This window comes from Vigna angularis, chromosome 1 (assembly GCF_016808095.1).
Source record: "Vigna angularis cultivar LongXiaoDou No.4 chromosome 1, ASM1680809v1, whole genome shotgun sequence".
Classification (NCBI taxonomy): domain Eukaryota; kingdom Viridiplantae; phylum Streptophyta; class Magnoliopsida; order Fabales; family Fabaceae; genus Vigna; species Vigna angularis.
The window spans coordinates 3,334,174-3,353,675 of record NC_068970.1 but is presented as its reverse complement, the minus strand read 5'-3'; the positions used below and the strand labels follow the sequence as shown (position 1 = coordinate 3,353,675).

General features: G+C 30.1%; 2 protein-coding genes across 2 annotated transcripts; one reads left to right on the top strand and one right to left on the bottom strand.

The window, feature by feature from the left end:
• Positions 1 to 2,328: 2,328 nt before the first annotated feature.
• Positions 2,329 to 7,353, top strand: LOC108320054 (alkaline/neutral invertase A, mitochondrial). Its single transcript, XM_017551395.2, has 6 exons — positions 2,329 to 3,418; positions 4,093 to 4,258; positions 4,457 to 4,668; positions 5,318 to 5,811; positions 6,064 to 6,112; positions 6,721 to 7,353. Exons 1-6 carry the CDS (start codon positions 2,627 to 2,629, stop codon positions 7,045 to 7,047), a joined length of 2,040 nt encoding a protein of 679 aa, XP_017406884.1. The 5' UTR covers positions 2,329 to 2,626; the 3' UTR covers positions 7,048 to 7,353.
• Positions 7,354 to 7,581: 228 nt separating this feature from the next.
• Positions 7,582 to 10,737, bottom strand: LOC108338898 (gibberellin 2-beta-dioxygenase 2). The gene is given in 3 exon segments (NM_001329828.1): positions 7,582 to 7,960; positions 8,508 to 8,862; positions 10,327 to 10,737. Coding segments are annotated over 3 exon segments (972 nt in total). The 5' UTR covers positions 10,695 to 10,737; the 3' UTR covers positions 7,582 to 7,711.
• Between the last annotated feature and the right edge of the window lie 8,765 nt (positions 10,738 to 19,502).

Below are 19,502 nucleotides of genomic sequence, written 5' to 3'. Positions count from 1 at the left end.
GTAAATCAAATTCTTAGATAAATTTTTGGTATGTGCCCTTAAGCACATTTTTAACTATATTCAAAGTTGTTTTTTAATGTCAGCTTTCAACGTTTGTTTTCATGTTATTGTTTTACTTTTTAAACTTTTTCTCTCTCCTGATCTTTAATTCATTGTCTAGTTAAAATTACAAAAAGACATATTTTATTTTTATTTCTTAAACTAATATTTAAAAAAAAAAAGATATATCTATTGATAATACAAACTTTTTAAAACTATCATATGTAAAAAAAATTGTCATATGTGATCATTTTTCTTTTACAATTAAATAATAATATGAATATTCTTCTTATTATCGTGTGTAAAATTCAACTTGTAAATGATAGATATAGATATTCCTATAATGTTTTTAAATAATTACACCTGTAATAAAATAAATTGAATAATTACATTTAATACTTTATTTTAAAGTTTTAAATTAGATACGAAGGTCAAAATTACAAATTTTTCCCAATTGACGCACTAAAAGAATGGCAATCATGAGAATTATAGTCATGGACCGTTTTTAAAGTATCGGTTGAGTTACAAAAAGTTTATTACATCAGTATAGTTTCAATTATTTATATAATAAATTTTATCCCTTAATATATAATTTTAGCGTATAAAAATATATCAGTTTATGTTAATAAAAATAAATAAACGTGGTTCTAAATATTTATCTTTATTTAAGTAAATTATTTTAAGATCAATTGAATTTGAAGGGTTCATAAATTTTTGTATTTTAAATTAGTTCTCAAGTTTTTATGCTATACTGAATACTCCAATTTTTTATATATTTCAATTAAATGATATGATTGTTATATTATAACGTGATATTGCTTACTTGTTTCTATATAATAAATATGAAGTTTTATGATTAATATAAAATGATAAAAGTAATTTTGATTATGTTCATAAAAAAATATATTGAATAACCAAATTGTTATATTCGAATAATTTCTACGTCATGAACTATGATTGATGTCACTATTCCTAATGTAAATGCTTAGGATTTAAAGGTATAATATTTGTATCCAACATAATTTTAAATAAAAATAATAAAAGTCATCAGTATGTTAAACACAACAATTCATATATTTTTAATACGTGAGAAATAAGCACAATAACATATAAAATAATAATATATCACTTTGTTAAAATAAAAAGACTCTGTTAAAAAAAATTTAAACACTCACTATACTACAAAATTTTAATAGAGATTTAATTATAAATATTAAAATTTGTGGAAGAATTAAAAGTTAATTAAGTATTGTTTTAATATAAAATATTTCACACATATAAGGGATAGATGTGAACTTAGAAAGAGGAAGGGGTGAAGTAACAAAATCTTTACAATATTTGGGCCCATATAATCCGTTCCAAGTTGCAAGGAGATTCTATTCTTCGGATTTTGTGTAAACTCACGCAACTTTAACGTGCGCAAATATTTTTTGTCCAGAAACCGAAACCGAAAAAGAATGCCACGTGCGACAATATAGCTTGCACGTGGGAAGCGAAAATCAAACATATCGCGATATTTGAGACAGTGAAGATTATTATCTTACCGTGTAACGGAACCAATAAATAGTTGCCACGTAGACTTACGCGGCGTGCACCGTAGGAAGTGTAGTTGAAAAACATGTGCTTTTGTAGCCTTGTAGGGTCGGAACTTGTTTGTTGCCTCATCCATTCAAATATCTACAGTTTTTAATACCGGAAAAGACGGTTTTACCCTCCATGATTATCCTCACCACGTCACCGCTTTATTTGATTTCCCAATTTGTCCCTTCTTTTACTTGCTTTACCTTCTGAAATTGCTTTCTAAAAGAAAGTGAATCCAACCTTACAAATCACAATACGTAAATACAAAGAAAACAAACTTAGAGTACACACATCCTTACCAAAATGCATACGCCTCATCAGAAAAAAAAATCAATATACGTTATAATAGCATCATAAAATTATTTTTTATTATTAGTAACAATTTTTTTAAAATAAAATAAATTAAAATTATACTTTTTTAATTCATAACTTATTATAATTAAATTCATAAGTATATGACAGGGAGTGTTATATTTTTTTAATAACCAACTCATCTGGTTAAGTTAGTACGTGTCTTTTGCTGGGTGGGAAGTTCATTGAACCAACGAAGGGTATTATTGTAAAATCAGATGTGGTAACTCAAAACGAGAATCCCAGCACGTGCGAGGGATAGTGACGTAATTACACTTTTCGTCAATTTGGGAAGCTGTCCTCTTTCTCGTCCCAACTTTCCTCTCTGAGCGCCTATAAAATGGCTTCGTGAGTTTCGTTCTTTCATTTCTTCATATCTCAAACACTTTTCGCTTTCATTGAAACCATTCGATCTCTTCCTCGCCTTCTCAAACAGTAAGTAAACCCACGAATCATTGTAAATTTTACCATTACCATTCTTTTAGTTATTAACTTAGAATCTTCCCTTTCTAGATTTATAATTGTAATAATTCTTTGTTATATATACGTTGATGTTACTGGGATATACATAAGGTGTTGAACATAGGAAAAGTCTTGATTTTTAATACTTTAGAGCGGTTTCATTTTCTGGGCTGTAGTTGTTTTCTCATACCAAATGACTAGTGGTAGTTCTGTTGGAATCTCTACCATGAGGCCTTGTTGTAGAATCTTTTGTAACTACAAAAGTCCATCGCTTTTTGGGTTTTCTCCAACGAACTTCGGTGATTCAGCGATCACGGGCATGTTGTCCAGATCAGGTCATCCCAAGTCAACCCATCGTTATAGATATAATACCTGTGATACTCAGATTGTAGGGTACATAAATGTGATCAAACCGAATCGGAGAGATTTTAGTATTTCCGGTTCGAATTGGCGTCTTGCTAGGGATTTTAGCACTAGTGTTTGTATCAATGTTGGTAGTTTTAGGCCTAGGGTTGTGTCCTTGATACCGCATGTAGCGTCGGATTTTAGGAACCAGTCTACATCGGTCGATTCTCATGCTCATGACACGAGCTTTGAGAAGATTTACATTCAGAGCGGCTTGAATGTGAAGCCATTGGTGATTGAAACAATTGAGACTGATCAAGGCGTATTGGAGGAAGTATCTGAAGAAACATGTGGTGAGTCAAATGTCAATTTAGATCATTTGAAGGATTTAAGTGAGAATAAGGTTCAGAGGAAGGTCTCTGAGGTTGAAAAGGAAGCTTGGAAGTTGCTTCGGGATGCTGTCGTCACATACTGTGGGAATCCCGTTGGGACCGTTGCAGCTAATGATTCTGCTGACAAACAACCGCTGAATTATGATCAAGTCTTTATCCGTGATTTTGTTCCATCGGCGCTTGCCTTTTTGCTCAATGGTGAAGGGGAAATTGTCAAGAATTTTCTACTTCACACATTGCAACTGCAGGTATGTTATGGCGTTATTAGCTCAATTAGATTGTTTCTGCATACACTTGTTTTCTGTTCTTCTACATATTAGTTATGTGTACACCGCTATTTATGTTATGCATACTCTGTTGAGATGATATTATTTAGCTTTAATGCTGCATAACAAATAACTGATGTTCTTTTCTATCCATCAATTGTATATTTGAAAGGAATTTAAGCATAGATTGTTTCTTATTTGTGAATCAGAGAAAGATAAGACGTCATGTATCTAGTTCTCATTGTCGCCCTTATTTTAAATTATCCTATGTTAGACATTACGGAAGAAATGTCAAAGCGCATGTTGGGATTCACGTTAGAAAAGCCTAAACCATTGTTTGGCCAAAATCTTCCCTTTTGTAATTTTTGCTCAAACATTAGTTTGGAGATTCCAACTTCAAGACAAACACTCTCTAAGTGCTTCTCATCTACTGGACCTTTTTCATTTTTTCATAACTCAAGAAACAAAGAATCCTTGTAAATGCCTCACGACTCTCAAGCTAAGTTAACATGTAACCAATGAATGAGAGGGAAGGACTAGTATGTAAAGTGTTGTCGGCAAACATATAGATGAAGCTGTTATTGGACTTGAATTAATTTCTTTTGGTGTACTTGTTTCTTGTTTTAGTATTTTAATTAAAAGTTTATGTTTGCCAGAGTTGGGAGAAGACTGTTGACTGCTACAGCCCAGGTCAAGGGTTGATGCCTGCAAGCTTCAAGGTTAGAACTGTGCCTCTTGACGGTAACAATGAAGCATTTGAGGAAGTTTTGGATCCTGATTTTGGTGAATCAGCTATTGGACGTGTTGCACCTGTCGATTCAGGTAACTTGTTTATTGTTGTGGAAGCTTAAGACATTTTCTATTACATTAAATGTTACCTACACTATCATTATTATGTTGTTCCTTTTCCGGATATAGTCTTGCTATATTTTTGCTTATTCAAAATTAACTTAACATCTATATTTTACAAATCATATTTAGGCCAATATTTTAAAGCTTATGCTACATTCTCCGTTACAGGACTGTGGTGGATTATATTGTTGAGAGCTTACGGGAAATTAACGGGTGACTATACTTTGCAAGAGAGAGTGGATGTCCAAACAGGCATAAGACTGATCCTTAAGTTGTGTCTGACTGATGGATTTGACATGTTTCCTTCTTTATTAGTCACTGATGGTTCCTGCATGATTGATAGAAGGATGGGCATTCATGGTCACCCTCTTGAGATCCAGGCAAGCTGATAACTTTATCTCTATTTATATAAGCAAGTAGGAATTATGATTTATTTTGCTCTTCTTAATGTATGGTACTGAGGGATTTTTTTTTTCATTGATAATATATTAGCTATCTCTATTCATGTAAGGAATTATCAGTTATTTTTTTCTTCATAATGTATAAAATATGGAATTTTTTCCTTGATAGATAATATATGAATATGCTTTTCTGCTCTGTATTTGAAGCATGGCAGCATATTCTCAGTTAGATTATTTGAGCAAGAACAAGTGATGTCACTGTGATTCAACAAAACTTAATTACTTGACATAGACCTCTCAGTTGAGAGTTTGAAATGTATAATTTTTCATTTACTCATTTTTGGACACAGACTGATGTAATTTTTCATATTAAAAATTAAAATTAATTCAGCATTTCAAGTTCACAACGTGCATTACTCAATAATATCTACTGCTGACCCAGTGTTTGCTACATCTTTATACAATTAGTTTTAAAATGGATTACAATCAGTTTTGGGCTGCGGCCTTGTTGACTCTTTAATAGTCTATTGTGTTTCCCTCCTCTTTCTTGTTGGTTGTCGCATGTCTGAATGTATACCTGGATACTTATTAATTTCCCCTTGGGTGGATTTTAATTGCACATTTGCAGGCGTTATTTTACTCGGCTTTACGCTGCTCACGGGAGATGCTGATAGTCAATGATGCAACTAAGAGCCTGGTGGCTGCTGTCAGTAATCGCTTGAGTGCACTCTGCTTTCACATGAGAGAGTATTATTGGGTTGATATGAAGAAGATTAATGAAATTTATCGGTATAAAACAGAAGAGTATTCTACTGATGCTGTAAACAAGTTTAATATCTATCCAGAGCAAATTCCTTCATGGCTAGTGGACTGGATATCCGAGGATGGCGGATACTTCATTGGTAATGTGCAACCTGCTCATATGGACTTCAGGTTTTTCACACTTGGAAACCTTTGGGCCATTGTTTCTTCTTTAGGAACAACAAGCCAAAACCAGGGTATTTTAAATTTAATTGAAGCAAAATGGGATGATATTGTTGCTCAAATGCCTCTCAAGATTTGTTATCCGGCTCTGGAGAGTGAGGAATGGCGTATCATCACTGGCTGTGACCCCAAGAACACGTAAGGCTATTCTAAATTTCTTCTTCTCTTTTGAATTTCGCAGTGTTTCTTGGCACAACCACTTGGATGCAAAAGTTCACAATTTGTGTGATGCAAAACATTGAAATAAATTGTCAATGATTCAATATCTTGCCAGAGATAGTCGTGTTTTCTTGTATTGTAAAGGTTTTGGCTGTTGCCTTACTCTTGTTTGATATTTATCTCCTGCTCTAAATTACAAACTTTAATGATAATTTGTTAAACTGCTTGCAGCCCTTGGTCATATCATAATGGAGGATCTTGGCCAACGCTTCTCTGGCAGGTCAGTTGTATATTTTTGTTTGGATCAAGTCATCCCTGTGATTGTTTGTTACTTCTTCTGGTTTTATGTACAAGAAGATAATAATATTTAATTCATCAAGACCAAATTCTATTTATAGTTTTTTTCAACCTATTCGTGCTAGTTGGTTAAGAGTCTAATTTAACAATAAACAAGTGGATGTCTTGTTAATAGATTTCACAATAATTAAGGGTATAAAAAAACTAAACGTTGTCGACTAAGACATTTAAAAGTGGAACTATGTTTGCTATAATAGGATAAAAAAACGTTTTTATTTATTTTTCTTATTCAAAGGAGGAGAGGAAGCATTGACTCCAAAAGATAAATAGAAGTACATAACATTTCACGTTAGCATTAATTAGTATGACAGCTATTATTACTTTTTATCTTTTAAAACATGTCATCTGGTATTGATATTAATTTTCTTTAGTTCCTGTTTTGTAATAATTTTATGGCCTGATATATAAATTTAATTACTATTGGTTCGATGACGATTTAGGTTTATGTTCGTCCAATTATATGGCAATGCAAAAAATTTAACATTGACTTTTGTTATATTGGCTAACTAGTATGATATGTTTAAACTTCAGTTCACATTAGCCTGCATGAAGATGGGAAGGCCCGACTTGGCACAGAAGGCTGTTGATTCAGCAGGGAAAAGGCTTTCATTGGATAAATGGCCCGAATATTACGACACACGAAATGGAAGGTTCATTGGGAAGCAATCACGGTTGATGCAGACATGGACCATTGCTGGTTTCTTGACCTCAAAGATGCTTCTAGAAAATCCAGAAAAGGCATCCTTGTTGTTTTGGGAGGAGGATTTTGAACTTCTTCAGAACTGTGTCTGCATGCTAAGCAAAACTGGTAGAAGAAAGTGTTCCCGTTTTGCTTCAAGGTCTCAGTTTCTTGTTTAACGTCAACATTCTCCCACTAGAGTGCCATTGTTTGGTGAACTAATGTATTGCAATAATTGATTATGCATGTTAACTATTTATGTTGTTTGGTGACAACGGATAACAGTATAACAGTTATATTGCATCATTTATTTATGCGGGGTAACTCACTCCATGCCATGTGTGGCATCAGTGTATCATATATTTGAACAGTAGTCACACTAGTTCTATAAGAACCGGTTATTGTACCACCAGAGTACTTTTGTAAATCTTTGCTAATTGAAGGATTGATATATCTAGTGAAAGAAATCTTACTTTAGGACTGAATTCAATTGAGTCTTGCTTTTATTTTTCCAGGGGTATTGACTAAGTAGTCAAAAGGGAGATTTTTTGAAGTATTGAAAATGAACTTTATAATCAAATGTTAATATATAAAAGGAAATGTTTGTTATCGTTAAAAAAATAGGGTAGTTGAAGTTAGCATAGCAGATAAATAAAAGAAAGAGATGTATAATTTTGGTTAGAAGGAAAGAAGAGAGAGAGAGAGAGAGAAAGTTGAAGGATTGGAATTTATGATGATTGGTGGAAAGGAGTACAGAGAAGTTATCTTAGGGTAGTGAAGTTAATAATGAGTGGGGAGAGTATGGAAAAAAATGGGGAAGCAGAGGAAAAGAGTGAGTGGTGGTCAGCGTTTGCAGTTTCTGAAAAGCTGAAGGCGTGTGTCTCCAAGCCTGAGAGAATATGTGGCTTTCTTGTATTCGGCCCAAGTGAATGGTCGGAAGAGAGAGGGCCTCTGAGGTGTCACCATAACTGAGGGAGCAACAATGGTTTGATGCAGAGGTGGAGCCCCAAAATATGCCACTGACATTCTACACTTGTATGAGTTCGTCATTGCCCTGTGTCTCACGCTCACAAATCTTCCATTTGTCATAACCTTAACACAACACCAACACCCACATAAATCAATCACACTTCAACCCCCACTTTCCCAACATTCATTTCTCATTTCATTACTTCATATCATATTCATTTCTTACACTTGTCATTAATTTCATTCAAATGTTCCCCAAATATTTTAGTAGATGGATTCAGACCCACTGAAATTTAGTTCAAAAGCTGCAGTGAAAAGAAAAGAAAAAGAAAAATACATTGATTCCCATGTCATTTCACCTCACTTCACTTCCCATCAACTTTTAAGATTTTTTTTTCTCTTTCTGTGCCAGCATACAAACCAGGCCCCCCACTCCCTGTTTTTTTTCTCCTTTGCAAATCGAATCAACCTCTGTGTTCTGTTCTCTTCTGTGGGGTTCAAAGACTAAACCTTTCACGTTATTATTCTATACAAGTCATTATAATGTGTTTGAGTATGTAGGAAAGAGAAAGAGGAAAAATAAGCATGTTCCCAACTAATGTTAATGCATTAGAAAGTGTATATGATGGAGTGAAAAAGGAAGCAAAGCATATTACATGCATAGAGATACCTGTAGTACATCACCGACGTTGACATAGAATGCAGAGGGGTCAGGTGTGACTGGGATCCATACCCCATCTGGAAGAGAAATTTGGAGGCCTCCGACGTCGTTGGATCGGAGAATGGTAAGGATCTGAGGGTCAGAATGCTCCCCAAACCCAACCTTGGTAATTTGTGATGACTTGTCCTTATCTCTGTTAATTATAGGTGGGTAGTGATTGAGTCTCAGCACTGAGTCACTTTCACCATCCCTTATCAATCTGCTGAAAACCCAAGTGTCCGGGACCCCCAGCCCCTCTGCCATCACCTCCAATATCTCACATGCTAGTTCTTTCACTGCTTCTGTGTATGCACTCAAGCTTTTCCTGCATCCCATTATTCAAATCACACACAAAACAGACATATAAATATCTCTCTTTTTTTTTTTATTCTATATGACCAACCTCCAGGTTTTATAAGGAACACAAATATCATTTTTTAATTACCAAGAATCAAATTGTAATTTTCTCTTCCTTAAGGGGAATACCATCGTCAAGACAGTGTTAATATCCATTTTATATATACATATAAAAAAGAAGAAGCTCAAGTTGTATAGCATAATGTCAGAATAATGAGTTGCAACAGTCATTTTTTTCAAATACTGGTTATTGGTTGACTCACTTTAGGACTTGTTCGTTCAAAGGGGAAACTTTGAAACCATTATTCTCTCTCCCTTCTTTACTGGCCAGTCAGATACAACTCACACCAATGTACTTCCAAAAGCGTTATACTCATTCATTGAACGCTGCTAGTAACAGTGTCTGCTTCAATTTTTTTTCTATACTATATTAAATTTACAAAAATAATACTGTTATACTTATTCATTGAAAGCTGCAGTGTCTGCTTCAATTTTTTGCTATACTATATTAATTAAATTTACAAAAATAATACTTTGATACGCATATTTCTTTTTACATTTAAATGATACTGATATTTTTAAATGGATCATGATATTTTAATAATTTTTTTTTATAATTTTTTGATAAAAGATTATGTGTGACTGTTTTATTGGTTCTTATATTTAAAACGAATTAATCACAAATTATCACATATATTATTATCAAAAAAAGAGCTTGGAGAAAAAATTGAAAAGTACCGTGTGACATGAATGTTATTGTCACCGTCACCTGTGGGTGTCAATATACCGGTGCTCTTAAATTTATTAATACATGATATACATTGAGTAAAAGTTAACTACTATTTTTAGCAAGATCTTCTATTTTAATCATATGTATTCATCAAATGATATTTAAGCTTCAGACCTTACTCTAAGAACAACGAATCAACTTCTACATTGTTGGTTGGTATGGTGTGTATGGCATAAACTGATGAATTTACCCTCTGTGTGTATATATACATATATTTAATATCTGATGCATGTGTAAACAGATTTTTGTTATTATATTAAAGTTAAAGGTAAATATACGTACCAGTTGTTAATTCTAAGTCTGGATTATGTAAACGTGTGTACATGTTGTTATTGAACGAAAATATTATTGTTGTGTGCGACATGTATAATAATCTGTTCTGATAATTTCGTGTATAGCATGCAGCTAAATTTGATTAACTTTTCTTATATAAGCTATAAATATGCATAACATTTGAGATAATTAACATAAATGAGCAAAGTGAGAATCTGTCTGAGATAATTGGCAGAAGAATTGTTGAAAAATATGATATGAAAAAGGGTGGTAGTTAGGGAGCATGTGGAGTTAACAGTAAAGGAAGCATGCAGTAAATATAAATAAGAGGTGACATGATGCATAAGATAGATAGATAGATAGAGATACCTGAGATTTAATGGGTCAGTGGATATGGTTTTGGAAATGTGAGCAATGGAGTCAGTGGTGGCACTGAGGAGAAGGTACTCGACCTCACCCATGTCTCCATTGACACCTATGTTCTTGCACCCATATGCAGGTACCGCCACTTTCTTTTCCACCATCGGTTTCCCAAAGAAACCGAAACCTGCTTCTTCAGATTTCGCTATAACTTCCTTGCTGATACCGTGGTTTATCACTTTGAAGAAACCGTATTCTTCGCACGCTTTCACGATCACCTTCGCCACTTCCGCTCTCTCCCCTGAGAAGTCCACCACGGGAACCTCTCTCGGGAGAATCCCTTCGCTCTTCATTGGGTTTCGGGCAGCCAACACCATTTTTCTAGATTTTGCAGATATCTGTTACTGACTGAAGAGAATGCAGAGGGAAAACAGAAGAGAAGAAGAAGAAGATGGTGAATTGTGAGTGGAGATAGTGGCCTATTTATGCACCAAGAATAGGAGATAATCCATGGGAGGAAGAGATTAAAATAATCTATATTTCACTTTAAATAAACTCTAAACCTAGCTCAATAATTAATTTTAAATTAAAATTACAGATAGAAAAAGATGCACAGATTATATATCAGTGCTTATAATATAATAAAAATGGCGTAAATGATGTGAATTTATTAGAATCTGATGAAAATAATTCTAATCTAAATATTTCTTATATTATTATTTAATTATAAACTATTATTATAGTATTTAAAAGAGTCATAACTGCTGCAATTTCTAATTGAATAATGTGGTAATGCAATTCAGTTGATGTTGTTGAGACGAGTTTAATGAGAAAGCATTATTTATGTAGAGTAATTTTATGTTTTTTGTTTAATCGAAATTATAATTGATATATGATTTATTCAGAAAATTGTATTATGGGACAGGACTGAACAAATTTATCATATATGATAGTTTGTTATTAAAAGTTAATATACTATAAAATACTTATAAACTTCAAACTTTGATATCTAAAACAGTTTTTAATTAAGTAATATTATAGAAAATATGGATATGAAAGCTGAAGGTTATCTGAAAAGGTAAATGGATGAAAATTGTACTTGATGTTTCTCTTGGAAGTGGGTGAAATTTTATAGTTAAAAAAATGAAGTACAATGCAAGTAGCAAAATTCCCAGAAAAGAACGTTGACTTTCTACAGACTTTCTTGACTCCCCCATTGGCTTTTTCACTTTAGTTAGTATTTACTGGTCTAAATCGTCGTTTTCATCAACCTTTTTTATTCTCTTTTTGACTTGCTACGCTTTCTCTCTTCAATGCTCACTTCACGTGCAAATCTATGCCTTCGAATTAAGAATGATTCTGCAAATTTTTTAACCTTCTCTTTTACATTCATACTAGTAAGTAGTTTGTTCAAAATGGGTTTGAAAATGAAAGTATAATAAGGTGGTTTAGGTTTAGGGTTTCCATGCACACTTGCTTTAAATAGAGGGCTTCACGTTCCCACAGAGTCGATATCATAGGACGAAGCTTTGCTGTTTAGGGTCACCCTAATTATATAGGAACGCCAGCTAACAATACAATCCCACACGTCCTTATCAAATCCTTGTGCCATTGAGTACTCACATGTCTTTAAAGAAGGGTCCATTAGTATATCACTTACACCGTCTTCAACAGACTTTCAATTGGATCGAAAACTTTCCCTTCATATTTTAGGTTAATCTTTCGATTATTTTCACTTCACTTATTTCACAGTCTTGTCAATTATTTTTTTATAAAGCCTAAATCCGAGTGATAGATACTTGTTAAAGGTAATTTGATGTTTAAGTTAATTTTCAATTATTAATAGATTATTACAGTATATACTTCTTTATTTTGTTTATGTATTTATAGATTTTAAAATAAACTTTTAATAAAGTTAGTTCAATCACCGTCCAAAATCTTCTGAGCATGTTTTTTTCTTCATTAATTAAATTACGAGATTTTTGATGCACTATGAACTCAATGGTTGCAGAAACATTATTAATCATTCGGTTGATATCATACGAGGATTGCTAAAGTTGATTTTCTATGTATTTGATTGATCGAATAACGTACTGGTTTATATATATGATACAAATTCATTCGTTTGTTTACACTTCCTTTCTTGGTTGTCCTATTTCTATCCAAATCCTTTTCTTTACATTTATCATTCTTCCCTCTTTGAATATTTCAATCATGGAATTGCCAATTGAGTGTGTTATGACCAACTCATGACACTCAACTATCAATGTTAAAGGCCCCATTTTCAACCACACTCATTCTCACCAAAACTAACCTAAATTGTGAGTTTATAAGATCAGTAAATAGTAAAATAATTACATTTAAAGATGGCAGAAAAACTTATCTTTTTCTCAATCGTCTTCTTTGACTTATAACAGTCTTGGAATGCGTAATAATTATTTAATACATAAAGTGTGGTTATGATGTGATATATACAAGAGGAGTAAGTGAGTGCATGATGCTGTGAGAATTTAAAAATGATAAATATACAGTATTATTTGTGTAAAGTACTGAAGATATTTTAAAGCTGACTACGACCTGTAGCTGTACAATTTAAGTATATGATATTATTATATTATTTGAATATGCAAGAACCATTTGTTTAAATTTAATATTAATTTATTAGTAGCTTAATCTCAGAAAGAATCGTCAGTACCATTCTGATAAATCAAATGCTAAACAATGTATTCATGACTTGTGCTTACAAACATTAAAGGTTGACTTAGTAGTAAAAAAATTTAAGTAATTCTTATATCTGAATCTCATTACACAGAAAAAAGTGGACAATTTATGAAAGAGAACGTAGACTTTTTTTTTTGGATTATGCTCTTATTCCTTTATATATAGCTTCATTTAGTTTTTTTTTTTTTTAAAAAAAAACGAATAATTTGGTTCTGGCATAAGATTTTTAGTAGAAATGGATAGAAAAGAACTATGAAAGGAAGAAATAAAATAGAATAATTGATTTTCTATAAGTTATTAAAAAAATCGTGGAAACTGCTAAAAAATACTTTAAATTGATACGAAATGAGAGGGAAAACACATACTCTATTTTTTCATTTTTTTTCTTTTCTTAAAAATAAATTTGTTTTTATATCTTGTTTTTAAAAAAACTGATTTTTTGTGTTAAGTACAAAAACTATTCTTTTGAACGAGTATACACGTGTATTAAGCATCAATCACAAGCTGGCATGGTTGGATACACATGGCATCCATGTGAAAATCAAATTAAGTTTAATTTGTAGAGATAAAAAAGTTATTTTATATTTTTTTTATATAATTCAATTGAATATACTTTTTAGATTAAACATTAATACCACGTATACTCATTTTTCATTTTAACAAAAATAAATAAACCCTTATAAAGATATTTTCAACAAATTATTAATATTAAAACAATGGAACTAAGTAGAACGTGCGATGTATACTTTGGCTGCAATGTTAGGTTTATCGAAGAGAACAATAATTGACCAACTGTAGGATTAAAAAAACAGCGGCTAATGATGTTAATTAGGATGTCTTGAACCAATATTAAACTCTGTAAAAAAGAAAGAGATAGGAAATTTGAATTTAATTTTTATGTTGGTGTCTTTGAGGTTGGGGTAGGTTTGCTTTTTCCCATGCAGTGAGAAGATTATCCCATACTTCCATGTCAAAAGCTATTATAAAACAATAATTCACATAAACTATAGAATTAATTCCAGAGACTAAGTTCCTTCTGACTTCCACTTTTCCAGGTTCATCTCGATCAGTCTAATCTTCCAACAACATCTACCTTTATTTTATGCCTCAGTGGAAGCTCGTACTTCTAATTTTTAAATATTCATCTTTGTTTGATAAAGAGCAAACAAATACAAGTAGAAACCAGAACAAGATAAAGAAAAAAATAAAAAAGTGAAAAAAATATTAATGAAACGAAAATATATTTAATTGAAAAATGTTGCAAAATTACTTGTTATAATTAGGTTTGTTAATAAGAAGAATTGATCACACAATCTCTTTTACTCTCTCTTTCAAGTTGATCATTATATCAATTTTATATTTCTAAAGCATTGATGGGGGAATTAAACCTACCATCTCTTTGATCCTTTCTTCTAACTTTGTCACTAAATCATTCTTATATATTTTAAGAGTAACCTTCATATTTAATGTTATTATGAAATTTTATATAGATTTATTAAAAAAATACCACTCAATAAATTTCAAATTCAGGTAATATAAATGATTAACATCACCTTTAATCAAATTTTAAAAAAATATATTTATGATATTTTATCTTATAACGTGTTTAATTTTTTTGTATATATCTTATATATTTAAATCTTTTGTACTGAACCGATCGGATAACATTTTCGAAAAGGAATAACCAATCCAAATAGATAGATAGTTAATAATATCAAGCGTCATCCAATCAAGATAAGTAAAAATTGTATAGTAGTTAACCGCATAGTTGTGGAGATGGGAAACCGGACAGGCGGACGACTTTTAACAACAAGGACCACTAAAATATCATTTATAATCAAGATTATTTGTAAAAGTTATCTAGGAGATGATGGATTGTGATTGGGTAAGATTAGAATCCCACTAATCACAAGTCCGTCACAAAATCCCACTTTACTAACTTGAGTGTTGGAGTCAGAATGTCTTTGACAAGTACACTTTAAAACATGAACAAAAAATGATTTTGCTTAAGAACATTCAAAACTACTACTCAGAAGAAAGTGTAAAAGAGTATTTTATGGAAATCATCGATCTTACACCCGAAATATTCTTTTTGAATGTTTTACTTGAAGTTTAATTTTATTTTATATATTTTGTAGAAAACTAAACTTTTTTTTTTTGTCATGAGTTAATATATATGATGTTTGACAAGGCATGAATTGAATGGCGGAGGTTGTGTTATTGATAATAAGAAGATTAAGATGAAAATAGAGATAGGAGGTAGAGATAGATGGTAGGGAGTTAGGGTCGTCCTTGTAGTTATAGGGTATGGTTTGGTAAATAGGGGTCCAGATAGAGTCCTCTTTGCCTTTCCCCCTTCAATTATTAACACACCTTATACAATTATTATATCACTCACATAATTGCCCAACAAAAGCGATAGTACACTATCACCCTAATAATTGCCATATAGTACACTCTTTCTATACCTCCTAATTAATCATATTATCAACTTTTTATTTTTTCTTAATCTTATTATAATATTATTCTTATGTATGTCAAAAGCATAATACTCTCCATAAATAAATGCTTGTGGTCCATGAAAATAGCAGCATGGTTTGAAGAGGATGGCCAATGAAGAAGACGATACATTTTCTCTTCTTGTTTATTCAACTTTCTCATTTCCTCTTCACCTTTACAAACTTTCAAAACCAGCTTAAATCAAAATTATAAACCACCTAAATGTCAACCATCATTTTTACATAACCCTAAGTGGATCCTACCATTTATCATTTCATTAATAAGAAAGTAAAATTCTATTATATACATGAATGGCAATATCATATAATAAATTATTTTATACAAATAAATAAAATAAGAAGAAGAAGTGTATAAGATGCTCTAGTGGGTGGACGATAAATGAGAGTTAAATTTGAAAAAGAGAAGAAAATTGTTTGAATAAGAGAAACATTTAGCAAAAAATATATATTGAGTTTAAGAATATTGTATTCTCACAAAATCATATCTTTTAAGGGATAACCTGTAAGATAATGTTGTTGAATGTGAAATTTTGAATACTGTGCAAAAAGAGGTTTGGATAAGAGATATGTATAATGATGAGTGGTGTTGGAAGGTGAAATAAAATGAGAATTTATTTTATAAAATCTACAAATAATTGTACCAAGAATAATAAGGTGAGAAGTCAATCAAATGGAATATATGTAGGACATGGAAAATAAAGTACCTGTTTTTTTTTTCTTTTTTATGGAGGTGATAACAAATAAGTTAATTACAGAATATAGAAGTTGAAAAATAGAAAAGGTTGTATAAAATGATTATGGCCTTTGTTGTCCTTTTTCTTATTAAGACTTGGAAACTACAAAAACCACTTTCTTATTAAGGCATAAGGGATATGGGTGCAAATCAACGTAAAAAAATAAAAGAAATTAACATAGTCATAGAAAAAAAAAAGTGGAAAGAAATAAAATAATTATGAAAATGCAAGTGCGTATTTGATGTATATGGATGAAGAATGTGGAAGGTGGTAGAAAAGTGCTTAAGATTGCGGGGGTAATATTTTATGCACCTTTTGTAGATACCTATATTAGGTTAGCTTCTATTTTTCTATCTATTTTTCATGTTATAATACTGGTTTTTGGTTGTTCAAAAATGTTTATATACTATTTTTTTAATTGAGCTTAAATATAATATAAATCGAGTTAGAAAAAATTTAAGTATATAACAACATAAAAAAATATATGAATATATAAATGATCATATAGAAAAAAATTGAGTGAGTACCTTTTTCTTTGTAAGAATCCACTGTATTTATAACAAAGGTAGAAAAAAATATTGTAGATATGATAATTGATTATTAAATAAAGTTAATTGACAAAATTCGTTTAAAATATTTCATATGTGCATCAATTATCATATTTAATAAAATTTATGATGTAATATCTCATAACTATATTTATTATGATAATAATATTTTATAATATATTATAACTGTATTTATTACGAGGATAATATGTATAGTAAGATATCACTTAAATAATCAATTGATTTAATATTATAATATATATTAAAAGAAACATCATGTAAATGTATGAGAAAACAAAAACTACCAAAAAGATACTTATAATGAATACTAATACACTTTAATAAAATAATAAATATATATATATATATATATATATATATATATATATATATATATATATAGCAATTTAAAACACTGGTTTTTGAGATTCAATTTGTTAGTTTATACAAAAAAAAATGGATGTAATTTTGAATGAGACGCATTAAAATAAATTATTTAACATGTTTTATCTTCTTTTTTTTTTCTTTTATTTAGATATTGGTCAACAAAGCGAGTTAAAAAAGGTATCTGAATTGGGATTATTTTATAAATTCAAATTCGTTTTTTAAAAGGATAATTTTAAAAAGTGATACAAAAATTAAGTACTTTATAAAAAAAATATCTATAAATCTATTTTTAAGTTTTAGATTAGAAATTATGTGAGTTTTTATATAAATAGAATGTGTTTGATGCTACATTTTTTTACAATGAAATTTTCTCTAAAAAAGGCCATTAAGAAAGGACAAAAGATTTGTGTGTTTTCTGAAAAAGGTTTAGAAATGTTTGTATGAAAATTAAAAAGACAATAATGAAAGAAAGTTTTGGTGTATTTTATTACATGACTTGGCTTGTTCCAATAATTTACTGTAACAACTGTTGATGCACATGCAATCATTTCTTATGCTTCAGAGTACGCAACTGCTTCTATACGATTCAAGGTTCCTTTATAACGAATTAACAAAATTCATTAAATTTTACAAGAAAATTAAACTTGCTTCCACATCCACATTCTGGGCCTTATCTTATTTTCTTCTCTCTCCCCAATTTTTATTTTTATTTTATTTTTATCGAAAAATAAAATTTAAATTTATTGTGAATATGTTAATTAATGCTTTGATTTGTGTTTGTTGGATGGATTATAATGATAAGCAGATTGAAGAATGGATATGAAATTATTTAGGTTTAATTAATTTTATGTACCTTAAAGTATTTGAAGAAAGCTTTTGTTAAAAAAATAATTATTGAATGTTTAATTTCTTTTATCTAAATACTTTGTTGTATAATTTTGGTGTTGAGGAAATAATGTGATTGTTAATTTTGTCTTTTTTTTATCTTTAACTTGTTCATCAACTTCTCTTTTTCCTTTTCAATTTTCTCTAACTCGTTTTTAAAGAATGAAGAAAAAAATTAATCAATAATTTGAAGAAGACTGAAGATAGAAAAACAACAAAATAAATAAATTAAGGGCGAAAAGATAAAATTTAATTAATAACAAAAATCAAATAACTAAACACACGAAAATAATAAAATATTTTAAACACTCTCAGTAAAAATTTATAATGAAGATTTAATAAGAAAAATATTCAATTATTGAGATAGTTTAAAATTTAATTAATCTATAATTATATATCTCAATCTCAAATTATATTGAAACTCAAATATTTACACATAAATTAACAATAAAAAAGTTACCTTTTTTTATATGCTGTCTATGTCAAGATTGTTTTGTTAATAAATTAGAAATCATAATAACTATATAACTCTTTTAATTTTTGTTCATAAATGTTAAAGTACTCCTTCCATTTCAGTTTGAGTTGATGTAGTTTTCTGAATAAATATTAAAGTACTCTTTTCTTCTTTATTTTATGACAACTTTTATTTTTTCAGCAAAGATACTCACAACTTTTGTTTCTCAATCTCTTTTTATTCCTGATGCGAAAAGTTATATTATTTGTTATATTATTTGTTGGAATAGATGAACATTTACTCTTATCACCCTTAAGTAGCTAATTAACATGTCAGCTAAAGTTTTGATTTAATTAATATCTGTTTAAGAACGTTATTACTAAGAAAAAAAAGTCCTATAAGAGTTTATTTAGTAATTCTTAACTTAATAGTGAGTCAATAATTCATTTAGCCAATAATTAATAAAGGGTTTAATTGAATTGATTTAACTTCAACTTGGTCATTAATAATGTAAACTACTCCTTTTCAAAATAAGTAACATTTGTGATTTTTCGTTAGGATTAATAAAAAATAATAAACAACTTCACGAGGAGATTAACTTGTTCAATTATTTTTGTTTGTCGTTAAAAAAATTATGTCGAGTGCATATCAAAACCGTTATTTCAATACTTTTTTAAGACGAAATTGTAAGAAAAAAAAAAACATTTTTAAAAGTTTAACACGTTACTTAATATGGAGCTTTTATTGTGTTAAATCTTTATTTTTGAAATAGAGAAAATCAACGACGAACCTACATGAAAAGACTTTTTTTTAATCAACAAACCTACATGATATGAGTGTTTAAATATATTCAGAGTTGATAAAATTACAAGTAAACATTTATAATTTTTGTGTTTTGCTTTTATTTCTTTTATTATGTATTTTGACCTATTAATCT